This window comes from Melanotaenia boesemani, chromosome 8 (genome assembly GCF_017639745.1).
Source record: "Melanotaenia boesemani isolate fMelBoe1 chromosome 8, fMelBoe1.pri, whole genome shotgun sequence".
NCBI classification, from domain to species: Eukaryota; Metazoa; Chordata; class Actinopteri; order Atheriniformes; family Melanotaeniidae; genus Melanotaenia; species Melanotaenia boesemani.
The window spans coordinates 22,411,497-22,438,794 of NC_055689.1; the positions used below are offsets into that span (position 1 = coordinate 22,411,497).

At 40.5% G+C, this 27,298-nt stretch overlaps 1 protein-coding gene across 2 annotated transcripts; it reads right to left on the bottom strand.

Annotated features, from left to right (window-relative positions):
• Positions 1-5,933: 5,933 nt before the first annotated feature.
• LOC121644617 (FYVE and coiled-coil domain-containing protein 1-like) lies at positions 5,934-26,933 on the bottom strand. 2 transcript variants are annotated; one of them, XM_041992695.1, is made up of 18 exons: positions 26,860-26,933; positions 26,085-26,189; positions 25,765-25,871; positions 24,241-24,366; positions 22,093-22,199; positions 20,861-21,004; positions 19,118-19,214; positions 16,576-19,008; positions 14,951-15,043; positions 13,270-13,388; positions 12,862-13,029; positions 12,515-12,655; positions 11,706-11,914; positions 11,421-11,562; positions 9,663-9,767; positions 8,525-8,735; positions 7,888-7,997; positions 5,934-7,798 (listed from the first exon to the last, which is right to left on the bottom strand). In XM_041992695.1, exons 2-18 carry the CDS (start codon positions 26,155-26,157, stop codon positions 7,723-7,725), a joined length of 4,461 nt encoding a protein of 1,486 aa, XP_041848629.1. In that variant the 5' UTR covers positions 26,158-26,189; positions 26,860-26,933; the 3' UTR covers positions 5,934-7,722. The 2 variants fall into 2 exon arrangements, with proteins under 2 accessions (XP_041848629.1, XP_041848628.1); XM_041992694.1 differs by having other exon boundaries at positions 26,856-26,892.
• Between the last annotated feature and the right edge of the window lie 365 nt (positions 26,934-27,298).

A 27,298-nucleotide genomic window follows, 5' to 3' on the forward strand; every position in this document is an offset into this window, starting at 1 on the left:
GACATGTAACATACAACAGAGAAATAACAATAAAGAGTCCAGCAGAGGAAACAAGATCTGCAGTTCTGTGGGAAAAGTTTCAGACAAGCCTGCAGTATGTGATGTAGGGTGTAGCACGGAGCTGAAACCATTTGGATGAAACTATGTTTGACAGGAGCAAACTGTCTAAGAGGGGACAACGCGACCTGCCATTACCACTACAGGGGGCTACAAAGCCTGAGGAGAAATACTGTTGAGAAAAAACACACAGAAACACACACGGTGAGTGAACAGATGGTGCTACACTTACAAACACACACTAACGTGTCTGTATGGGTAACCTCCCGTTCATGCAGATACACACCGACTGCAGAGACACAGTAGCAAGTTCATATCTGTGCTGTGCTCTCTGCGCACAGAGAGGCTGCTTACTCACCAAGATCCATCTTTATTCAGTTATGATAATGCAATGTCATGCAGATACAGATTATGCTAAGATTTCTGAGGGGATGACTTTAACAGGGATTTTTTTCAAGCAGGAATGCCACAGTGGACGGTGGGTTGTCTGAGACCATCTGTGACTTGAAGTCTCCTAAACTACAAGTCATATGTACAAGACACAAAGAACTGTCTCAAACAAATCCTTTCTTTGTTTTCTTCTTTTGATTATCACTTTTCTTAATTCTTGAAGCACTGCACAACGTCTAAATGTAAATTTCTATTTCTTCATTTATACCACTAGTACTGCTGTACTAGTACAAGTAGGCTTTTGTTTTTCCTGGATGGTAAGAAATCTGCACATTAGCGTGAACCCACAAGATGACTGCAACCTCCCAGGCTCTATCCCACTATTATTAGCAGTAATCAGTTTGGAAGTTTTAGTTTTCAGTTTTAGTTCTGAAACAAAGTAGGAAGCATGATTTTTCCCAGAAAGTTATTAACAAATCTAACTGATAGAAGACATTTTATTTATTTTTTTATTTATTTATTTTTTTTAACCCTGTCCTGTCCAGCATCCTAACATACAGAACGGTGGTCTGTGTGCCATATTTTGCTTGACAGATTTGTTCTACCAAGGGAGACATGTTATATACATGGCTGCCCTTGATATTTTCATTATTTTTATTGTAATCTTATTTTCTTTAGTCTTATATGTCAGTGCCGAACCTGACAAGGAGATAGAGGAAGAGAGGAAAGGAGAAAAGGACAGGATTAAAATGTGGAAATAACAGTTGTCTATGCTGCCCAGAACATATCACAAAAAAAAAAAAACAACAACATAAACTACCACAGTACTACATGATACAGAAAGAAAGATAGAATGATGATAATATAAAAAAAAATTACAATAGTCATCAAACGTACCTGCAGATGAACGTACCAACACACAAACATCAGCTACATCTAGTGAGAAGAGGATGGAGAGACGAGCACGTTTGTGAGCATGCACGTGTTAATATGCATGTGTGGCCATGCAACAGGGAGGAAATGTGTACCCGCAAGGGGGCCGCGATCACGCCGCACCCCGAAGCATCAGCGGGGGACGGGGGGAGCCCGAGGCCCCAAAGGCCAAGCAGATCCACAGAGTACCAAGCCCGGGACAGCCAAAGCAGACAGAGCAGCGGCCCACCCGGACCAGAGCAGAGGGGTCCCCAGACCGGAACCCCCAGCGCGACGGGGCAGGGGCACAGGGCAGCCCAGGGCGATGGCGAGCAGGCCCAGCGGGCGCCGGGCGCTGCGGCGCGGGCCGCACGGAGGGCAGGCGCCCCACAGGCCCAAGGGCCACCCTTTCCCCCCAGCAAAGCCCCACCCAGGAACCCGACGGGGCCCGACCGCCCCAGGCAAAACCATCGTGGGACACGCCAACCCAACACCAAGGCTAGGCACCCCAGGGACAAGAACATGTCCGCAGCCCCCCCCCCCCCAAAAAAACCCTCTTTACCCCAACCCTTACCCATTCGCCCCCCCCCCCCCGCCCCCACCAGGGGCAGCCCAGGGAGTCTAGGGCCTGGTGGGCCCCAGACCCGACCCTCTCCACATACACACACCCACACAACCACATACATTCTCCCTGGGGTCTCACCAGCCCCCCGATGCGGCACCGAGGGCAGCCCCCAGGGCAGATGGCGCCCAGCAGCACCCCACACAGGACTCCAGGCAGGCACCGAACCTCCACCCCCCGCAGCCCCGAGTGCATCCCGGGACACGAGGGCGTAGGAAGACCCCGGCCCACCTGCCCCCCAGCCTGAGTTGTGTGTGCATGAGTATGGGCTATTTATAATGCAATTAAAAACTGGAAGGAGCCATGATGGTGATGGGTCCCACTGCTGCCAGGCAGCAGGACCCCCTCAGGACTCCCTCAGTGTGTGTGAGTGTGTGTTATGTGTGTAGTGCAGTACTGTTAAATGTGGTAGTGTCTAACATGTAAATAAAATCGGGGGGAGAGAGGTCACAAAGGGAGGGGATGGAGGAAGGGCCACCTCGGTGGCTCCTTTCCGCCCAGGGCTCGGGGAGGGGCACAACTGGGAGAGAGATCCCCGTCCCAGCCGGGCCCGAGGAGGGGCACAACTGGGAGAGAGATCCCCTTCCCAGGCAGCCAACTCCCCAGCTGGCTGCTGTAGGCGCCCCCACCCCCCCAAGACCACCCGAGGGAAGAGGGGCAAAGGCCCGGCCCCGCCAAGAGCCCAGCGCACGAGCACCCCGGACGCCCACCCACCCCCGGCAGCCCACGCCACCACACCAGGGGACCAGAGAGCCCCAGGCCGCACACACGCATCCTGGTCGGGTCCAAGGCACAGCGCCCCCATCCTCCCCGTAGGAGCCCCCGGCGGGAGGGGAGAGAGCGAGAAGGAGAGCAGACTCCATCCCCACTGCCCACCAGGACTCCCGCCGCCCCCCTTCCCCCTATCCCTCCCTTAGACCCAACGGACACATTGTAATCCCAAGGGTACCTGCCCGGCATCGGATCAGCCCGACCCCGACGGCATGCCCAGGGCGACCAAGCCCCCCCGAGGCCCAGGAAGGGCCCACCGAGCTGGAGGGAGGCAGTCCCCAGACCCCGGGGCACCCGCCCCCCGCCCGGCCCCCACCCCAGCAACCCGGCTGCCCAGCCCCAGGCCAGCCCCCCAACCGCCCCGGACCCCCAGTCGCCCACCTGGCCCGCCCCCAGTGAGCACCAGCCCCCAGGCCCCAAGGCCCCGGAGCCAGTCCCTACTCAATGGCCCCCCCGACCACCGACCCAGAGAAACGGCCAGGGCCGATGGACCCCCAAGGCCCCCCAGCCAGCCCCACCCCTGACCCCCACAGAACGACTAGACCCCAGCACCCCTTCCCACTACGTGATATGACTAATCAGCGGGGTCCAGGAAGACTGAGAGTTAACTGATTGGTGTTTAATGGATGCCGATACAGACTCTAGAGTCTAGAGTCTAGACTGATGTGATCCAACAGGAGATTTCTGTACTGGTTAATATTTAGATTGTTTTTAGACTTCCAGTTCACTAGAATAGTTTTCTTTGCGATACATAAGGCCGTGAGGACCATATGTGCTTTGTTAGTGTCTATATTAATGTCACTTAGGTCACCCAGTAAACAAAGTTTTGGACATGCAGGAATGTTACATCTAACCCATGTTGATAAATCCTCACAGACCTTATTCCAGAACTTCTGGACAGGTGCACAAAGCCATAAAGCGTGTAAGTAATCATCTGCTGTGTTACCTGTGCACTGTGTGCAGATATCGGACATTTTATTTTTAGTGCATCCTCTATACATATTTTAAAATTAAAGCCCTAAAGTGGAAACTTTACTTTTTCGCTTTCATTTTTCATAATTTTTCTTTAAGTTATCCATATATGTTATTGAGACATTTAATTTGTTAATCAGGTGAAAATGTGAATAGCCACTCATTTCAAACAGGAGTACTTCAGATCAGACACATGCAACATGTATAACAACCAGAGATTTTTGAGCTTGTGAAAGGAAATGCTTTAAAAAATTGGCATCTTATAGGCTACATGCATGTGCAATAAATTTTCCTTTGCACACTTACATGTAAATGTCTCCATGTGTGAACTGATAACACTTCTGTCTATTCTGGCCTACATTACTCTTCAGCCACATGCTTTTTATTAACACACAGGTTCCTACATGTGCAGTGCAGAAGCACAGTAAAAATCACATGTCTTATTAAAGGCAAGAGGCAAGAGGAGAAGAAGAAAAAAAAAATGAGGAAAGGGAAACCGCAGATAGGGGAGTAGATGTGACATGATTTACAATGATGTCATTAACCTTGAGAAACAGAGCAACCTCTTTGACACACACTATCTCTCAGACAGACACCTTCCAAGAACAACACTGTATAAATTTACACAGACACAATATACTCCTGAATGCTCAGGAAAACATGTCAGGCAGAAAGGTGTGCATGAAAAATCCAGCACACAGACACAAACATATCCTACAACCCTCAAAACACTACAAGCTTTCCAATGCTGTACTACACAGTAGGATGTTGTATGTTCACACAACTAAGTGGTAAATTATAATAAAAATAAGCTGGCAAGCAAGCTAAATTATCCATCTCTGAATGTTAATGAGGTACACTATCTCTAAAACAGAAAACACAATGGAGAAGCTAAGCTAATCAGAAAGTAAACATTAACATTCTAATAATTATTTGAGAAATTAGCAAAACCTTTTCATAGCATCATAATAGATACTTGCCTGAGTTATCACTCAGACAACTTTAGTATGTCAGAAATGTGGAAATGTTTGCAGTGTTTTACCCTCCAGAACAACTGACAGTTTTTCAGACAACAGCAAGACTCAAAACTACCTTATATCATACTTTATTGTCAGGGGACGTACCATTATCACCATCGCCATTCATTTCTAATATTTCAAGAACCAGAGTAACCTCAACAATCATTATGTCCTTCAAGTCCAATACGATTCTTTGAATAAAAGATCTGCTGCTTGTTTTCACACTAGATGAAACTGGACTGGTGGACTACCTATTTGGATTACTTATGTCCAGTCATACAGCTGTGCTATCCAGTAGATCATATGGACATGTGATGTTTTATTTTGGCAAGTTAGAGAGGGTCCAGGTATTTTCCCAGATCCAAGAAAGCACAAGTTTTTACAATGGTTGTTAGTCCACAAGCCAGTTTCAGTAAAGCACCAACCTTAGAAAGTTTTTTACTTGGTATGCAAACTAGTTTTATCATACTATAGTTTTAACTGAACAGATAATTATTTGATGTTTGGCAATATCATAAATTCTGCCACGATACACTTTTGACTTGATTTCATTTTGGAGTCAGACGATATTACATGCTGTTGTAACACAATCACTTCCATTCAAATCATAAAAAAGCAACTAAAATATCAAGCCAGAACAGCAAATATAGAAGCAAAATGAAAGAACAATACATTTTTGAGGGACATAATTAGTCCTATTTAGTTTCAAATACAAATAACTACAGTAGTAGTTTAACCGTATTATAGCTACACACCACATCTTTGGATATGGGCTATGTTTTTCAAATGAAAATAATAAAATTAATAAGCAAATCCAATCTGAATCCAATCGTACAAATCATTAATCTATCAGTGTAGATGGATGTATTGTTACACACCTACTGCTGCTTGTCAGATTTGCCTTATGATCACCAAACCTTAAAAAAAAAAAAAAACACTTGCTAAAATGAAAATGACAACTTGGGGATCTCTACACTCAACAGGATTCATCCATTAGATAAATGTGGATTTAAAATGTTAAGGCAATGTGTTCTTTAGTTATTGTTACGTTTCTGACTTCACCAGAGTGAATCATTTCAAAGCGACTCACATTCATAAAAGCACGCTGCTACTAAGGTTAAAAAGATGGAGAACGGAAGGGAAAAGAACCACACACTGTACATTTTCACATTAAAATGACCAGACAGACAGATTTATCACACAGTTTATTAAATAATGATCTCAAATCCCTCGTGTTATAAATATTTAGTATGTAAATGATATCTTCATAAAACATTTTCATTTACAAGTCAGAGAAATTAAGATGTCCCTCTGACAAATGCAGCCGTACGTATCTGCAATCACACACTCCCTACCTATGAACTTGAACAAAGGCTCATGGGATACAAAGCAACAAGATTCCCTCTCAAAAGTGCATTGTACACAAGTAATTGTGCAGTGTCTTTAAATAGAAACAAGTAAAACAAACAAGCATATCTCTTCAGAATATTTGGCAATGCATCACTTGTCTCATAGGATTAGTGTAAAACATCTAATTTGCATTTAATGCTTTTCTCTGTCAGTTTTTGTTCTCAATATAAAAAGTATATAATAGGAATAATAGGAGATATTTAGTCAATTCTCTGTTCAACAGCAATAATTCAGCCTTTTTCCAGTCAGCAACAATGAAGCAAAAAAGCTATATATATATTTTTATCTTGCATAATTTTTGAAGGCTGAAATTTCTCCTTTTTTTTTTATTTGACACACTGCAGGTTTCAGGTGACAATCAGGTCACACCACAGAACTGTGATGATTTATCACACAGCAACAGCATCAGAAAAAACTAAGACATCTGCTCCTGTTAAGACCACTCTACAAATAAATGTAAAAAATTGTGTTTTTTCCAAAGCAAACACTATTTCTCTAACAGCTGCAAGGATTTCTTGAGAAACAATCATTTCTTTGCTGCATTTATAGCAAAACTATCAATAGGGATGACTAAAGTGGAGCTCCTAGAAATAGTAAATATTTAAAGCACTGAAAATTGCATGTTGATATCCACCCCCTCTTATCCACCTTCTTGCATTTGTAGAAACCAACTAGACACATATTTGACTCGATTCTCAGCTACAACCATCAGAAAGGCTCAATTCAATCCTGTTTACTGAGGATTTTGTCCATGAAAGCAAATGATGGTACTGCAGCTTTAACAGAAGCTCTGATTCTTCCACGTATGATTCATCATGACTGCATTAAAACAAATCCACCTCTTCTTATGCATGATGGCTGAAGGCAAAGATTACTAAGATGTGTGAAATGAGAAGGAACTTCCACACAGGAGTTTTTGGACATCAATAAAGACCCACAGTACAATTTTGCCCACATAAAGACACGTTTACATTAAATGGTGTGTTAATGGTGGGTTTAAGCAAGTACAAAGAACTAAAATGCTTTAGTGAAAATTTTCTACTTACAAACTGAACTTAAAGTCAAGTGATGGGATTCAACCCCAGGTTACTGGGGTCACATTAACCTCCAGTGGTTCACTGATTGTGGTTTTGTCTGTTTCTCTATATTATATAACTTTTGTTGGATATCTGCAAATATCTGGATATGCGCTCACAGTTGTGCACAAACTGTGTGCAAACTAAGTTCTTCATATTTAAATATACATAACTAAGCAGCTTATTTTGGAGCAATGCTTAAATCCTTAATCCTACTTATAACCCAGCTTTTCCAAAAAGTAGTGCGCACTAACTTTCAACAGAGTATTGTTGTTTCTGTTATTGTTTGTAACCTTTGTTCTCTTTGATTAGAATTCATTTGACGTTTGACACCTCATGAGCAAAGCTGAGGGAGACATTTTCAAAATGCCACAACCTTTCACTGAGGCTGCTTTGCAGCAGAACAGTCACACCATTTTGCTTCCAAATGATGCTTATGAACGTAAACATCTTGACCCAGAAGTCCGAGTTCCACCTGCTCCTTTTGTCCCGTTCAGAGAAGGTCAGATCCATCGTAGACCACAGGCTTGTCTAGACTCAGATGATACAGCACTTTCTTTGAAATGAACCTAATAAACGGGACAGACAGGAAATTCTTTATGTTTGAGGTCCAAACAAAAACGGTGCTCTGTGCTGAGGAGTGAACACAATGGCTGACCTGGAGAAAGAGTTGTCAAAGATGAGGGTGTATTCTCCTGCGTTTCTGACTTTCAGTTCTCCCTGTATTGTTTCTTTGTGGGAGTTACAGCGAGTCAGGGGAATCAAAACCTGCAATTAGAAAAGGAAAGATGTCCTAGTTAATGTTTAGAAAAACACATATGCATAAACTAAAGCTATGAAATCATACCAGGATAGATTAAGATTAAATATTGCTTTCTCAAATCTAAATAATGCTTTTAACCCTTAAAAATGTCAGAAAGCAAAATTTCTTGGTCATTTGCATTTTTGTTTGGTCTTCATGTGGTCCTGTGATGCAGCTGCATAAGTGAGACAACTATTCGTACATTTCCAAAAACAATAATTTAGAGAATAATGAAACACAGGGGCTTACAATGAATGACTCTTAACATCGCCATGTCATGTTGTTTGATCACAGCTGCTTGTAGTAAAGGCTGTCTTTCATAAGTCACTCAGCCTTGGTAACAACTGTGTCTGCAGTTTACATGAATTTGTAAATGTTACAACCCCTTTTGTCAAGTTTTATCAATATAGATATAAAATGAATCTGGCCACTAGCCTCCGGCTTTAAGAGGATGTACTCTGCATCTGAAGTAATGCTGATTCTGGTGTCTGACCTTGGCCTGCTCCAGAGGAGTCTCTGCACTCTCCCTGTAGACCACACTGAAGGAGATGCTCTTTGGTTCGGAGGTGAACGTCCAGGAGACAGTGGGACCAGGAGAGTTCATGGTTATAGGGATGATGCTGTAACAGCTGGACTTGATGAAGAGCTCTTGGGAGCTGTCCCCAAACCCAGAGATGTCATCCACCGAGAAGTGGACAGAGAGCCTACAGCATGGAAACAAACTTTTCATAATACTAAAAGCCCTCCACCTAACATTAAATCTATTAAGTACTCATTTTGGGCATATTGCATGTCTTTAAATGTTGATAAAAAATAAATGATCAGTTATCATGATGAAGCTTGTGGGTCAATTACTTTTTCTTTTTCTTCCTTAACATTCTGCACATTCACACAGTTGTTGCAGCATCACTGTAAATTCTATTTGAGGAATAAAGTTGCTACAGCACATTTCTTTGCATTTGCAGTAGTCTAGTGACTGCTTCTTAGTTTGCAGCAAGCATGTAGATCTGAGCAGCTACAGTGATGGAAACTGAATTACAGAAATCTGTCTTTCACTTTCATGATATCTTTCATATTCAATCTTCAAAATACTGGAGCAACAAAATCAAAATCTTACAAAATCTTGTAAAAAAAAACCTTTCCAGCATTAACTGTTACCTTTCCCAACATGGAAACATGGAGATACAGACTGAGACAGTTTGGCTACATTTTACAATCAATGTAATTTAAGGTGATTGTTTTCAAAGGTCACAACTCAAAAACAGCCACACTAGTCGGAAATTATGTCTCGACATATACTTTATTTTAGGTGGAATGCTGTGACTCGTTGCTCGGTAGCTCTTTGATGAGGCAGATGGCTTCGGACATGAGGTCTTGAGGCCCCTCACCCTCACCACTCAAAACAACCAACTCTGACAGAAGTGAAACATTGCTTTTGCAGTAGGTACCAAGAAACTTTTAGAGAAGCTGGACCAGTCACACACCTTTTAGTTTCATCTTTCACTTCCCATTTTGAGGATTTTGCCCAAAACGTAAACCACAAAATCAAAAGGAGAAACTTCCTCTAACAGACGAAAGCCCAATCTTGTGGTATTGTAAACACAATTTTTTCCAGTGTGAATAAAACTTACGTGAGCTCTCCAGACTTCAAAAGGCAGATCTCTGCATCCTGTACTGCTGCACCGAGGCCGTCAACATCCTCTGATGTGATGTCTCCTGTACTGGCACTGCTGTTTCTAATCAGAATGATAGATATTTTACTTCTATACATAATTTACTGTGCGTCACATTATAAATAAATAATTTCACATTATTTCAAGTAAAACAAATGTACTATGTATAATATAATATAATTCTCTGAAAGAAAACCACCACCTGGGACAGAAAATTTACACCAGTCACAGCCCTCTGATGTGACAAACATAGACTCAGCAGATCACAGCAGTTCTGCTACTGATATCAAAGTGATGATGGTTAAATATTTCAATCCCAGATAAAGCAGAATCCTCACCTGTTCCTTTTAAGAACATTTGTGACCACTGATGTGCACTGTGGCATTGACTGAGGTTCTTATTCAGTAAAAACAACATGTAGTTGTGTAAAAGAAACAGGAATATGAAGACTTACAGCAGCAACTGCACTGCCTGGACACAAAACAAATAAAATAAAATAAAAAAATAAATAAAGGCCACAGACTAATATTTCATTAGACCACCTTTAGCTTTGATTATGGCATGGTTTCGATTAGCTTCTGCAATCTCACTAGATTTATGTCCATCCAGTGTTGCATTAATTTTTCACCAAGCTCTTGATGAAGGGAGCGTCCAACCACCTTCTCCAGCACATCCCAAAGATTCTCAATGGGGTTTCAGGTCTGGACTCTGTGGTGGCCTATGCTTGTGTGAAAATGGTGTCTCATGCTCCCTGAACCATTCTTTCACCATTTGAGCCCGATGACTTCTGGCATTGTCATCTCAGAAAATGCCCGTGCCATCAGAGAAGAAAAAATCCCCACTATCTTTCCAGTTTTCAATAATGTGTTGAACAGTTAGATGTTTTCTCTGTTTGATGAATTCCAACGATTTGACCCTTCTTAACATTTTCTGTTGTTTACTGGCGAAAAATTGATCTTCATATGTATGTGTGTGTTATCATTGTTGTATCATGACCTCTGCTAATGATCTGACACATTCTTGTAAGCGAAGAATTTTAGATTTGTTCATACATACGAAGCAAGAAGGACAGCTGTTCCTGTGGAATGATATCTGACAGTGAATTTCTGTCCACCAGATGTTTTCCCCCTGACCAAAGTATGATCTTCTTCACCTGAGTGTGTAAAGTTTGACATACAGTAACTGTTTTCCTGGTTAATACATACTTCTGTATTTGTTTCATACGGCTGCTGGTATTGAGAAGTAAACAGAAGTAGGCGAATAAATAACTTGTTGCCAACTGAAAGATAATTGCCCATAATTTCAGTAATTATCCAATAGGAGGCTCGTACCTTTTTGCTAAATGAAAACCAAGTGGCAACTTTTTTTTGGCCAGGCAGTGTATATTCCATTTATCATTCAATAGAAAATACATCCAGACAGCAGGGTCAGATCCTGGTGATTGAATAATGCATATTTGTATTGTTAATTATCTATTTACAGTTTTTAAGAACATGCTCTTGAATGTCTTTCCTCTGTTGTAGAAATTTGCAGACTTGTACCAGTTTTTGTTCTGCAGAGTTAAACTGAAAGTCAAAAATTTCACAGGTGGCATTCTGTAAAAAAGCCAGAAAATCTGTTCTGGTAGCTGGCAGAAATCTGCCACGCTGCAGTTTTTAAATCCCTGTTGTTGACTGTGTCCTTGTCATTGTCTGTGATGGCTTGTGGGATACTTACAGCTGTGCCGCCCCCTGCTGTCTATGTTCAGGAGAGCAGGCGGTGGAAAAAGAGAGGGAGTCACTGTCGTAAACCCCGCTCACCTCCTCCTCTGTGATAATGTCAAAAACACCATCATCCAGCTTTCCTCCTTCATCTCCTCCTAAAAAAATAAATACTGCGTTCATTTTCGTACGTCATACTCCACTCTTACTGTCCTGTGTGCACTAAAACCTTGAGATTGAGAGAAAACATGTTAATAGTCTTATTACAGTGTGTGTGTGAGTGTGTGAGATTATGTGTCACCTGCAACACCGGCCACGGCTCGACCAGCCTGCAGCAAGCGGCTGAACGGTGTCCCAGGCGTGCTGTGAACCATTTCCTCCTGTGGGTGTCGCTCAATGACTGCACTGTGCTGGGTGTAGCAGTCCCCACAGCAGCGCTCTCTGTTGCCGCCCTGCAGGGTGCTCACTGTGTTGCTGCAGCAGTAGTAGCAGAAGGGACGCCCACACAATCTGAAAAAAACAGGCATAATATGATGGAGATATAGAGGGAGAAAACACACATCTTGTTTATTTGAAGTGAGGAGCTGTGTATTAAAAAAAGAAAGTGAAATAGTCTGCTGCAAGCCACTTGTTTATGTAACACTTTGACATTTTGAAATTTGCTCCAAAGCTGAGAAACCCAACATGAAAAGTGAGTTATGTTCAATTACAGACTTTACTTTTTGTTTGTGACAGATATGCTGCAGCTGTACAGACACAGCTGAAGATGATCCATCAGAAGTACAGAAGAGAATACGCTACAGATCATAGTCTGAGCGAAAAGACAAACAGGGAAATAAAAACGTCAGTGAGCACCGGTCTGGTTAACCACTGGGCAATGAGGTCACTGTGATTCATTGGTTTTTAGGTTTTAAACAAGAATTTCCACTGATGCGGAACAAAGTCTTTCACAATTTACCCTGGAGCTGTGAGTGCTCCGTGCATCAGGATTTTGAAAAATATGTTTTATTAGTTGAGAAAAACATATAATCTGAATTACAAGCAGTATCATTAAATGTAGCTGTCTTGGCTGAGTGATGTGTATTTTTGTTCTGTAGAGCACCATCTGACCTGCAGTTGTATTTACGGAGCCACCAGCTGAACTGAGTATGACAGCCTAGACAGTAGTTGACGTCCCTCTCTGTCTCCTCATCACGCAGTTTCTGCTCAAACTCCAGAGCATCAGACTTTTGCCAAAGTGCATCTTTTTCCCTGCAGAAAGTACAGTCAATTGTAATTATATGTCCTTAAAAAATATGTAACAAACATTAATGAACAAAGAACATGTGAACATACTGCTTAGGAGTTATATCGATCAATTAAAAAAGACTAGCAAGAATTATACAAACCAAAAAGAAAGAAATCAGCAAACATTACAGATATGGGAAAACCAATAGGGACTAAAAGGATGTTTATACCGGATGAGCTCAACCAGTCTTTCCTCTAAATTGATTTTGGTACGATAGAGATCATCGAGTTCAGCAGCCGTCTTGAGATCGAAGCTCTGTTTGTCCTGTGTGACCCTCCGTAGATTTTCAGCCATCTCCTGACAGGCTTGCTGAGCTGCTGCTAGGCTGTCCTCAGACCTGTAAACAGTACGCACACAGGCTGAATCATGTTATGTTTGGCAAACATGGAGAATCTCAGGTGCTTTTAATAATTTCCATTCAAATGTTACTGTTATGCTTGAATAATAAACAAAACAAAAAAACCACCATGTTGCTTTAAGTCATACATAAAGCCCTGTTAAATCCACACTAAATTAAAAGTGTTTTGCAGAGCTTTAATTTGGTCTAGAATGTGTGATTATGAATACTGCAGCTCACCTTGATAAATTCTGTTTCAGATGAATTATCTCGTCCTCTTTCTGCAGGATGAGATTTGCCGAATCGGCCATCTGGATGTTTTTCTCCTCAATCTGTTGGCAATATCTCTGATTCGTACCCTGCAATCAGTACAGCAAAGCAAGACATAATTTGTAGTTCTTTACCAGTTATGCTTGTGACTGTGACATTATGATTACTTCAACTTGCAATTTACACAATGCAAGTGGATTAATTTATTTATTTACTTTTAACATAAATCTCAGATGTTAAATGCAAATAGAGCTGAACAGACTTTGCATGTGGCTGCATCATCATTACCCATTTTGTTTGCAATGCGGTCAGTCGAAAACTATTCCTAAGTACCATAATGGCACCAAGATAAGTTGCAGTTTCACACTGAAAGACCCCTCATTGTCGCAGGTTTCTACATAGTAATCCAATTCATTTTAAATATAAAACCATTATTCTTCACCAAACTGTTCGGGTCACAATGAGGATCACAAGACCAAAATTTTAAACTGTTTATTTGAATACTTTGGATGCAGTAAATCCCTTTGTTCTCCAAACAGAAAAATAAATACTTTTAGAAAACACTCTAATTTAGCTGAATTTGAAGTTTTTTTTAAACAGTCTGCAAATATGTATGATGGTAGGGGTCAGAACGGTCCTAGACAGTGTACGTAGTGAACATTTTTCTATGGGCTCAATATAAAACTATAAAGATTTTGCAGCTGTAAATGAATGTTTGCAAATAACTTCAGAGTTTGTATTTGGAAATCAAGTTTTGTTACCAAGTAAAAAAAATCTGCCTACGAAATTCAAGTTTGTGAATGTGTAAAAAAGGATGTGCATGATTGTAAAAAAAGATTTGTATTTTTAAAACACTTAAAAGGTGCTTTTTAAAAACATCTGTTCACAAATGCAAAGCAAAAAAACTGCATGTAAGATTAAAGTTGCTGATTCAGATTCAGATTTTTGGCCACGTCTTTACACTTGTGTCTTATTGGATTGGATGATGACAAATCAAACTGTCCAGTCAGAGAGCAGATGGCTTTATGTCCTTCCTCACTGCTGCAGGCTCTTACAAGGGAGTAGGCAGATTCTAAAGACAATGACGATACGACTACCCGTGTGTCAAAGTGAACGAGATAAACCATTATTACCCAGTCCGAGTCTTGACCGGTCTCTCTTTTTGTTAACTGAAACCATCACCGGTCAGTCGCCTCGCTCTCCTCTAATTTGCCTACATGCTCCACAGTTACTATTTAACTTTGATTCTGGGGTAGCCGCTGACAGCAGCTCCTCAGGGCCATATATATATATATATATATATATATATATATATATATATACACACAGCGGGGGAGAGACAGACAGAGAGAGGTGGCTGTCAAAGGACGCAATAGTTTCCTTGGCTCTGGTACATTAAACCACCTCTCCTACCCGGGGGGCTCACCATCACCCAGGTGGTCCTTGTTTTTAGGGAAGCTACGGAAAGCCACGGTGAGCCTTTTAATGCAGCAAATCCTTTTCCGCTCTTTCACAAACTTGAAATTTCTCTGGCAGATTTTTTTTTTTAATGGGGGGAGAAAACGTGATTTGAAAAGTCTGAAATTATTCAAAAATTTCATTTACAGCTGTAAAACCCTTATGGTTATACAGCCCATGAGTCTCCTCTCACCTCCATGTGCTTCAGTTTGTTCTCGTGGTTGACTACCTTCTCCTGCTCAGTCGCCAGCTGCACCTTCACTTCTTGTAACTCCCGATTAAGACTCTGAAAGAGAGTTTGAATCACAATTTATTACAACGATGGCTTAAAAGAGACATGTCTCAAGAAAATTCTTCACTACAGAAATGATTGGTCCAGAGGTGGTGATTGACCCCGTATTCGTCTCTTTTCTGCAACAAGTTAGGTTTCAATCATAAGTTGCCATGGCTGGTGTTACGGGCACCGCTCATTGCTGACACCTGTGGCTCGTCCTGTATGCAAATGCCAGGCCCTGATGTCTGTTTGGCGTGGCTAGACCCGACGCACCCCCGTATCCTCCAAGCTGATTGGCTCATCATCCATTTAACCACAATGCAGCTTGCTGGAATCCCGGAAATAAAGGACTTGCTGCTGCCTCCATTCTGGATGGAGAAGCTGGATAGCACAGACGGCTTCCCCTCAGCTTGGCAGAATTGTGGTTACGTTACTAGACTGTGTGTTTGCTGTGCCTAAATGGTAGCCATTTAGTACGTAGACTACTTTGAAATTTCAGCAGGGTTAAACCTGGCTGTTTGTGGTTTCCCTTGTGGGAGTAATTGTAGTCTCGTTTTGGTTGGGCTTTACCTTCGTGTAGCACACAGTTTGTTTTGGCTGCGCTTCGAGTTAGTTTGTGTTCTGCCTTTTGATTCAACCTTTGTGTTTAGATATTAGAGGACAATGGTCGCATGTGTTGGGCTAGCTTAGGCTATTTGGTTGTGAATGTATTTCACTTAGATTATTGGAACTGCTGCACTTTTGTTATTTAGTTAAGTACACTGGTTTATGTGCACTCTTTTGTTTGTATAATCTTAGTTTGGCCTCTCACCTGTTAAAATGCTGGGATAGGCTCCAGCTCACCCGCGACCCGAAATGGAATAAGCGGTCAAGATAATGGATGGATGGATGGAATCTTAGTTTGGTTTATCTGGCGGATTTTGATTAAGGTTTTAGTAATATTTTGGTGTTTCTTTCAGCAGTTTCACTAACCCCAACACTGGATTATGTTTGCCATCTGGTTTTAATCTTTATTTATGCTCACAACAATAAAACCTGCTTTGTTTCACTTTTACATCTGTCCACGGCATACCTTTTGTTACTCCCTCCCACACCCCTAGAGTGGGACTTAACACTGGCTAAATATCCCCATACCATAACTATTTATCCAGGGTTGAACCTGAAGTTATCTTCAGTAGACCTCTAATCCTGATCCAGATTACAGGCCTCAGGCCAACTAATCAGAGGATACTTTGAGTTCATATTTTCTTTGTCACATTTTGTTTCAATAGTGAGAGAAAATCTGATTCATGGCTTTATCTTGTTGTGTTTAAATTGAATTATCTCAAATTTGAGTGACTTTAACACTTAATGTTTTTTCCTTTCATCCTCACATCTTTCCCCATCTGAAGTGTGTCCCACACAAACATGTTTGCTCTGTGGAAATCTAACTAAACATTATTTACTCTTTTAAATTTAAGAAATAGGCTTAATGCAGAAAGGTATGGCAATTTCATGCATTATAAAATACACAAAGCATATTAGCTTAAGTGCCCGTGTCTGACCTGAAGTTGGTTTTCATGGCACATGGCTTGGCTGCTGAGCTGAAACCGGAGAACCTGAATCTCCTCCTGGCTCGTCTCCTGTGAGGCCTTGGCCTCTTGTTGCGTCTGGTTCATCTCTGTCTGCAGTTTCTGTCTGGATGCCAACACATCCTCAGCATCACGGAGCTGACTGTGGAGCTCTTGGTTCTCCTGACAAAGCTGCTCCTTGCAGGTGTTCAGCCTCTCTGCCTCCTGAGCTGCCGCCTCCTCCAGCTCGTGCAGTCTCGCAGACAGCCCATCCCAACGCAGACGGGCCTCCTCATTCTCAGCGGTCAGCATGCACACATGCACACCTAGCTCTGCTGTCTCCGTGTTGGCTCTGTGAAGGGCCTCTCGAGATTCACTGTTCTCCAAACACAAGGCGTCATAGCGCAATTTTAATTGATCAAGCTCCTCTCTGGAGGCCGTCACCTCTGCAGCCAGACCTGCTCGCGCTTGCGCTTCACCATCACGGTCACGGATAAGAGCCTCCTCTCGCTCCCGAGATCGAAGAATTTCGTCCACATGCCGACGGTTTAGCTCCTCAGCCTGGACCTTCAGTTGATCTGCTAAAACACGGAGATCCTCTTTGGAGGCCTCTGTCACCTCCTGAAGTGCCTCAATCTTCATCCTCTCCTCATTTCCTGCCAGGAGTTGAGCCCTAAGCTCCACCACCTCTTCTCTGAGTCTGGTTACCTCTCTAAGGTTGAGTTCCAGTTGAGCTTCAGCTATAACCAGCCTGATCGGGGCCTCTTTCATCTCTAATGAGGAGTTCTGATGTTCAGTGTGAAGCTTCTGCATTTTTTCATTGCTCTCTGCAGCTCCCTTTTCATCATGCACCTCTCCAGTCCTGCTCTCCACCTCATCTCTTCTTGCCTGAAGGAGATGACATTTCACAGTCTGCTCTCTCAGCTTAGCTTCAGTCTCGTGAAGTTTTTCAAGTAACTCCACGTGGCCTCTTTGGGAAACTGTGAGGCTCTTCTCCAACTTTTCAGCTTTGGTAGTGAGGGAGTCCAGTTTCTGTTGGTTTATGGCTAAGTGCTTATTCAATGATGATTGGGCATCTAAAAGCTTTGTATTCTCAAGTTCTAACTTCTTCATATGACTATCTGATTCTTCCTTCTGGATAAGTATCTTTTGAAAAGTCTCCTGAAGGTGCAGGTTTTCATCTAAAAGGCTCTTCTCTCTGTCTTCCACACTCATGTTTGCAGCTTCAACTCTACCCTTAAAGTGTTTCTCAGAGGCCTTCAAAGTGGCCAGCTGGTCTAACAGGGCAGCCCTGCTCTCAGTCAGCTCTGACATGCTCGCCTCGCTCTTACTAATCCTTTGGAGAAGCTTTGTGTTAATTTCCATGAGACTGCTGCACTGGGTTTTGTAGTCCCCAGTGTTGACAGTTTCATCACAGACACTGATATCCTTATCATCAAGTTGAGAGCAAATCATTTCTCTTTCAACATTAAGCTTCTCTAGCTGCTCCTCTAAATGTTTGATCCTTTCTGAACTAGCAGCTAGCTCCTTCTCTCTGTTTTTTAGAGTTTTTCTTAAATCCAGCATCTGACTGTCAAATTCTTCACTCTGGCTGGTAGTCATACCATATCTCTGCTCTACCTCCTCCCTCTCCTCCTGCAGTCTTTTCCTCAAATCCTCTGCCTGCCGTTCTCTGGACTCCAGAGAGGCTTGCAGATCCTGAAGCTGGGCTCTCAAGTTTCCTGTCTCCTTCTCTTTTACAGTAAGTGCTCCCTGAATTCGACCGACCGCACTTTGGAGTTCCTCTAACCGCGTGAGTGCCGCCTCCCGTTCCTCATGGGCTCCTGCTTTCACTTCAGCTAGCTTCGCCTCACTGTTCCTCAACTCCTCTTCTCTGAGTTTTAGTTCCTGTGACAGAAGCTCAGAGTGCCTGATTTCGTCCTCGGCTTCTCTCTTTGCATCCAACCTCTCCTCTTCTGCAGCCTTGAGTTTTTCCAGAAGTTCCTGGATTTTCCAGGCTGAGTCACAGTAGCTGGCAGCTTGTTGTCCCTTTTCTTTAAGAGCCTCGTCTAACTTAGAAAGGAGCTCCATATTTTTGTTTTCAGTAGCTGCAAGTCTCTCTTTTAAGTCAGTGACAGACGATTTCCTGCTACTTTGATGGAGATTTACTTTGTCCTCATTACTTGTTTCTTGTTCACTTTGGATTGCTGCAGATGCTGAAGTGCAAGATGTTTGAGATGACAACTGGCCTTGGAGGTCTTTAACGACACTTTTCAGTTCAGCCGACTCTTTGCTCAACTCTTGAACCCGAACCAAAAGCTCCTGCTGTTTGAGCTCAGACTGGTCAAGCTCGATACGGAGGTCTTCTGCAATGCTGCAGGGAGATGGCTCTCCCAGTTCACCAAACAGACTTTGACTTAATTCTGGGACTGGGACAAACTCCTGTGTCTGTAATGCATGAAAAAAGAAAACAATAGCACTGGCTAGTTAAGCTCTGTCATATTCAGTAAGATTTTCCTGAAAGATTGTTGCAGTTCAGCTAATATTATTGGTGTACCTGTGGGTGTGAAAAGCTGCTAACCAGACTGTTGATGCTGGAACAACGACTTGGAGGTTTCCATAGAAAAGCCGCCGAGCCAGTTCCTAATGTTCGCCTTTGATATAAAGATAAAACCAAATATCAGGGTTGCATTTCAACAGAAGTCTGAGGGCTAAACATTAAAACCTTCAGCTAAAAAAAAAGAAAAGCTAGATTTCTGGTAGTGTAATTTTAAAAAAAGTTTTCTGATAAAAAGAAAACCACGTTATTTTTCATAAACAGTACAAATGCCAAGAATGTACAAACCAGAAGTTTTGAAAACTAAACAAGACATGATGCAACATTGAGAGAACATAACTGGGTCATTTTTAAATGCATCTTCAGGTCCTTTAACAAGTAAAACTGCTAAGAATTTAGTTTAAATATGAAAAGTCCTTTTTTAACAATACAGAATCAGTGAGATGCAACCGTTCCATCAAATTCAATAAAGTCTGCTCAACAGTGTTTATGTTTACACTGTTAGAGGGGTTCACTCTAAGCTTTGGCAATGCAGTGTTACATTATATTTAAATCTGCTGGCAAATGTCTTCCTCCTTATAAAAGGTTAAAGGTGAAAGTAGATCAAAAATAGAAACACCTCTTAACACTATGGAGCTCATTTCAATGCTATATTAACGATAAACCTGCTCTGACCCAGTCATCTATAAATCAGTCTGGTCTGTGACTGTGGTGCTCAGGGTCTCATGTTTGTCCTATATTTCTTCCTTTGATACCTCAACTTAAGAAGTTGACATCTGACATACTGACTAATGAATTTCATTCCTTTAAGATACCATTACAGTCTGATAATGTGTCTTTTTTTCTTAAACTCTCTGTCAATGTTATGGCTAACTGTTTAATTTCTGTAATAATGTGTTGATGAGAAGAAATTATGTCCTCTTAATATTGGGCTGCAGATAAAAAAAAAACACTGCAGTAAAATTACAAGTGAACCACGATGATCTGCCTTTTCGCAGAAACTTGTGATCAGAGTAAGTCCATACCTGGAAATCACTCAAATGTTCAAACTTCCTCCTCTGGTACTGCTTTCACACTCTTTTCATTTAACCCCTTTGTCACAATTATAGTAAGAAGAAAACTGTGGAAGTGTGTGTTCAGCTTAATTTAACTTCACTTCTGAGAAATGTTAACAGGAACAAGTAATGAAGTGATTGCTAAACGCAACAACCAACAGTGGAGGATACTATCTAATGTCATTTTGTGCAGTATCCTCCTGAAGAAACACTGCTTTTGTGAATTTAATCATCGTTAAACATCAGGGTGCATCCATCTGTCAGATCAAAGTTTGTGTTCTGCCCTGACGCTGCAGTTTACACTTTGAAATAACTATCCACTGCCCGCGAATGACCGCTATCTGAGAACATAAGTGACATGTTTGACAAAGCTGCTAATGTGAGGAGCAACTACCGGTGCTCACACTGTCTCTGTCAGCACCCACACACTATCACACACATCAACCTTTGTGCACACTCAAGTAAAAAAAAAAAAAAAAAAAAGAACTTGAGAAGGTGTAGGGTAAAAGGATAATTACATGATACATCAAGCTGTGAATTATCACATACTTCCTGAACAAAGTTTTACATTAGCTCCATCAAAACAGTATGCTAGCTCCCAATACTGAAGGTCTCTTTTAATTTAACTTCTTCAGCAAAAGAGAGAGAAGCTTCGAGCAGTGAAAACTTTAACAAAAAGTGTAGGCACCTTGCAAATGTTGGCCAATCTGCATCAAGGTCATAACCTCTGGCTGCCACATCAAACTGGATCTGGTTGAGCTCATAAAGGTGGTTGATTATATCAGCAGTGAGATGAGACTTGAGGAAAGGACTCCGGGCATAATACCAGTCACTGTATTAACAGAACAAAATCAAACATTAATGTTCAAAACAATGTCAACGATGTTTGTAGAACAACATGTTTCCCTAATATTCAGTGCTGAAATAAAGAGCGATAACTTTAGCAGATTCAGAAAAATAGCTGACAACGAAACCAAGAAAGATCAAACTCCAAAACCAGAGGTACTCCAAGATGTCATAATAAATCAATAATCATATAATGACTGCATCTAAAATGATGATGGTGTAGCCAAAACAATTAAATAAAGCTTGCTCACTACCGGGGCAGGACAACAAACAAAAGAAAAACAAAGGTATGCAATGATCACGATATTAACTACAACAGCTCACACAGCAAACTTATTAAACACTCTGACTTCATTGTTAAGTTAATGCATGTAGGCTGTTCATTGTATCATGAACAGCCTACATGCCTACATTTTTCTTGCACCTGCAGCACATAAACACAAAATAAGAATCATGATAATTTTCTAACATTCATAACTGATTAACATGTTTAGTCATTTGACTTCCTGTCTGCTTATTTCAGCTGCATATCCTATTGATATAAGTGAGGAAGCAGCATGCAAGCTGCTGATAAAGTTTGCTTTGAGAGTTGTCAGCAATAAATTCAGCAGAAAATACAGCCAGTTTGTTCTGCTTTCAAGCTTGCTGCTGTTTCCATTGTGCCCGTTTCCCTGGAAGAGTGTCAGAAGACAGAGCTCTTCTGTATTTGAAAACCTGAATCTGAATCGATCATCAAATTGAATTAAATTGTGACCAATTATCAGTTGTGTGATATCTCAAGAATCACAGTCCTACCAAACCATTCGGCTATATAAGACCACCCAGATGACCATTTTTTTTCTAAATGTAAAAAAGGAACTGAGAGGTTTCTGCAGGGATCTATGGTTGGGATGTGTCGCTGTTGTGTTTACTGCAAAAAAAAAAAAAACAGAAATAAAAATCAGGAAATGAGAATCACACTTCTAAGGAATGGACACAAAGCAAAGTACACCACCACACTGTAGTGAAATGCAACTTCTACATTACAACTGAGAAATGATATATAAATGTATGTGTGCACCTATGTCCTCTGACCTTGTGACCTTCTGATTTATGAGACACTGCTGCAGAGTGTCAGCAAGACGCTGGTGAACGAGGGAGTAGCGGATGAAGGCCCTTCCTTTCCCTAGTGATGTCTTCAACTGAGGACACACAAAAACATACATTTTAGTAGGCATTCATTCACTTATACACAATGAAATGATGGCATCTCACTGTGATGCTAACTTGGCTCAATGGCATCTTCTCTAAACAACAGATCAGGCCATTTTCTATATGGTGGGATGCATCTAAAGTTTTGGTGGCAGCAGTCAGGTCAGAATTATAAAAGCTGAAACAATTTTATTTTAGATATGGATCAATAATGTCAGCAAATGTAAAACGTTCCCATTGCTAAGCCCAAGATAATACCCTTGTTTGTCAAAGCAAAACAGTGAAACAACAAAGATGTCCAGTTTGCAACATTACAAAATTTGTATAATTAGAAAGTAACACGGACAAAGCTGCTTTCAGCAAATACTTTGTTTGGTGCTTTAAAAATGACTTCACAGTCTAATCTGTCAAAATAAGATAATCAGCTTGTAGAAGGAGATTTCACAGCCCCCAGAAACTAAATGTACAATGTCTATGTTTAATCCCAGAGTCCCCGACACATTGGCAGATGGAGGGATTTAAGTAACACAACAGGCACACAGATCTACCAAAGGGACACCAGCTGGAGTTGTTGGGCTTGTTTATGTCTGTGACCAGTGGATGGAATAGAAAATGAATGAAAGCAGCATTCAAATAAAAAATACCAAGGCTACAACAAAAAATTAGCAATGTGTGACTGTAGTGTGTGACCCTTGGCGAACAAACTAACTCCATGTAAATCCCTGAAGAAGTTTTAAACCACATTTTGTTAATAAATCATACAGCTTGTATGATGTATGTATAAAATTCAGGCTTATTTATCCATTAAACCCTCTCATACTAGAATACATTCAAACCATTTCTCAAGAGTGAAACAACGGCTCTTTGAAATAGTTTAATTAAATGTTTTGAGCACTGATACAAAATATCAAAGGTCTACAATTACAAAAATAGCATTTACTGATTTTTAAGCAGCAATTTTAAATACTTGCTGGATAACAATGTGATTATATTACATTTTCTCAGATCTGTGTCACAGATATCAGTTCACTGAATATTTTGGACAAAGGACATTTAAAGAAGCCACCACGGCTTCCTAGAAACTGTAACAGATAAAAATCTAATAACATGCTTTTTCCTACAGTAGCATTTTTTGTCCACTTACAGGATACGATACCCTTCTGTTATTTTATTCTTTTAAGTCAAGTCTATTTATAAAGTACATTTGAAAGCAGCAACTTTTGAACAAATTGTTGTGCCTTGAAAAAGCCGTGCCATCAAAGTCTCTACAAACATTACAAATTACAATAAAATTTATCAGAAAAACACTGAGAAAGAATTCATCACAGTCCTGACACCAAATTCCTGTCAATAAATTTATATCAGCTATTTGACAGGTCATAAAAGAGAGCTGAGAAGCCTGGAAAGGTTAGCTGATAAACAGGACCAAAGTTAGGAACTATTAAAGCAGAACATTTACAGCCTCCAGCTCTTAAATGTGTTTGAAAAAAAGACTAAATAAGAACACCTGAAGATTCGTTGGATTTGTATATATTTCTTTCACTCGACAGGCTAAACAAGTAATCAAGTAAATAAAGAGGATATTGTGTTCTGACTCTAGTATATTTGCAGCCCTAACAGACAGAAAATGATATAACTTGTGTCTGTTGAACATTTCATGGCAAAATAATAAGACAAGACTAGTATTACAGAAATATTTAAACTAGTAAATACATTTAGGACTTTTTAAAAAGAAGTTACACTGAAGGTTAGACAAGTCAAACCTTAGATATAATATAAATTAGAGCTTATTTAATAACAGCATGTAGCTCACCGCTTTGATTTTCCAGAACAGGAAGTGTGGAAGAAACAGTACAGGTGGCACAGGTGTTAGACAGCAAGTGAATTAGCTGCGTCTTACTGCTCCTGACTAACCAGAGGATTAGTTACATGCTTTTACAGCTACTGTACATGTGTGTGTGTGCATGTGATGCATGGCATGGCAGGCCTGAGGCAACGAGACTGACTGTGTGCATTGCAAAGGAGGATTACCTCAGGGATGGACTTTACAAAACGGATGCCATCGTTAGCTCCCTTGATCTTAATCAGGCAGTCGCAGAAGTAATCCCAGTAGTCTTTTCTCTGGCCAAGAAAGGTTGTCTTCTCTTTCTGGTCAAACTGAGAAACACAGACCACTTTATCCTAAATGTAATGTGGATCGTCCAACTCGTCTGTCTGAAACTCACAGTCCTAGATGAGAGTTTGGTTCAGTTTATAATATCCAACATGACAGTCAACTGATTAGTCAATTAGTCTACCAACCATTTGAGACAATTTGGAGAGCAACAAAAACATTTTACAGGTCATTTCAGCACAAGTTATAACAAAAAGCGCAAGAAAACACTCTCTATTTGTGTTAAAAAAGTCAACTAAAGTTAAAACCTTTAAAGGTGCACCAATCTGATCCATGTCAACAGCAGAATAATCTATCGCTAGGTTGAATACATTAGTAATCCACTGGAATAAAATACTTTCAGCAAGAAGGAAAAATCCATTTTTAGCCAATATCTAATAATATTTTCAGCTAACATAATGTCAGGAAATTAATGTAGCTTGAAAACATTTGTAATACTAATCAGAGGTGGCCTTACTTCACCACTGAAGGAAAAAGTAGGAAGAAAAGTATGACAAATTCTGTTTTCTATTTCAATAGTTTCTCATTATTATCAAACCCACAAAAACCTGTCTTCTTTAAGCTAATGAAACCAAACAAGGAAACCAACTAATTCATAATTCCTCACCTGACGTCTCCAAAATCCAAACACCCCAGATGATCCCGGTCATCAGTCTTACCCTGTCACCAAACTGCTCTTAGGAGAGTATATTGGCTTTTACTTGGAGCTGTTCTGCTCTGTTTGATGCCCGTTAACCTTCATCTCTGCTGTCCCAGATTAATTAGCAGCAGCAACAAAAAGTTTGGAATTTGTGGTGCAGTCAGCACAAGCTTAGGAGTTCAGCTCAACCCCTACATTGAAGCTTCTCCTCAGTCAGCTACAAAACCTGCTTTCACATTTGTGCATAAGTAATAACAGTCTTCTTTATTTATAACTATTACTTTTTGATATTTTAAGGTAATTTTCCTAATTTTATTTATGAGCATTTACTTATGTAATCAAAACAAAGCTTTAACTTGTAAGTCCAGAGTTAGGTTTCAGCTTCATGCTGCTGCATCCTTCGAGCCTGATGTGCAACTAAATGTAAAACTCTGGTCTGGCATATTTTCTTCTAACGATTAGTCAGTAATTAATAATTCAGTCAGCAGTACTATGAGAATTTAGCTAAACTGACAAAAACAAAATTAATAAACATTCAATAGGTTTAGCTTTGCCTGTCTAATGTCACAGTGGAATTTAATTGTTTTGGACATTACATAAACAAAAATAAATAAATCCATCCCATTACTCCCTTAAGCTCTAAAAAAAAACTGTTTGGATATTTTATTGAACCAATCTTCCAAATAAGAAATATTCTCCTGCTTAATTTCTTGAAATGATTTACTTTAATATAATACCATACCTGCAGAAGGTATTCTAGCTTATAGAAAAACTTGTGCAGACTGGCGCTGTCATCAGTTATGGGTTCACCAGATCCCTTGTGTTCTTTACTCAACTCAACAACAGCATCTACAGTAAAGAGCAATGACATGCACACATAGTAGTATCTGAAGCCAAGTTTTATATTAATCACTGTGAAACGTTACTTAAAAAGTTTAATTACTCTTTGAGTAAGATGTCGCATTACACAAGTACACATTAATACCTCATCCTTAACATGCATCAAACAATATACTGTATGGCACATATGTGGCTTATTGTATGTGAGAACAACTTAATTACCACGCAGATCTCTGATTATCCTCTGCAGCTGTTTATCTCCAACCGACGAGGAGGAGGAGGAGGAGGAAGCCATTGTGGGCAGAGGGGTGATGTACTCAAGAAATTCTACATGTTGGGGAGATAGAGAAATTCAAGTTATTTTGCATGTTTTACAAGTGTTTACATGAAATAAACTCTGCTCAGCAAATTCCTAAGCTGCCAAGAAAACACACAAAAACTGAATCACAGCATGTGACTAAAAAAGCAGGGCACAGTGGAGGATAAACAATAAATAAGGCTGTCTAAATTCGGTTTTCTCTGTTGTAAATATAGTAAAAACCCTGTCTAATGAATAGTTTTGCATTGAACTTAGTTTATGAGCTTATGAGTTTACTTTTACAGATCAGAGTCTAAATATTCAACAAACTGATGTTTATATTTGGGAGGGTGACCCACTGGCAAGAGTGAACTTAGCAAAATTTTACTGCGGTTGGTACAACATGACGATGACAGGTGACTCCTTATCGGTTCATGCTGATGATCCAACATTCATATGCAGTCCAAAATATAAATACAGACACGTATGACTTCCAAACAGCTTTAAAATGAAACAGACCGATACATAAACATCGAGTTGTCAAAGCTGGCGAGCTCTACAGGACATGCACCTGCTCCTAGCCACTGATTTCGTGTCCTCGTTTCAAGACAGTTTTCGTTCAAAACAACAGTCTTTGATTTGTAAATAAAGAAAATCATATATATATATATTAAACACAGAACAATATAATACACCTACTTGATGAGTAAAATTATCCGAGGTTATCCAGTTTCTGTGTGATGAAGTAGAAACTTGCTAGAATAAGAGGTGGGCTTTGTGAATGATTGACAGTTCTATTGGCCAATTATCGAACGATTAAGGCCTAGTTTGGTTGAGAGGCAGTGCAAAGAAATTAAACAGACTAGATATTCGCATCATCAAAATTATGCTGATTTATTTATTCATTTATTTAATTACTAATTAGATTTTTTTTTTTTTTTTTGCACAATACACAATTGTATTATTATATTTTTTGCCAAAAGTCATTTTCATGACAGGATATTCTGCATAATGATTTAAACAATCATAAAAACAACTACAATAACAAACAAATAATATAATAACATATATATATATATATATTATATATATATACAATATAATATAATAAACAAATAAATAACAAAATACACCATAA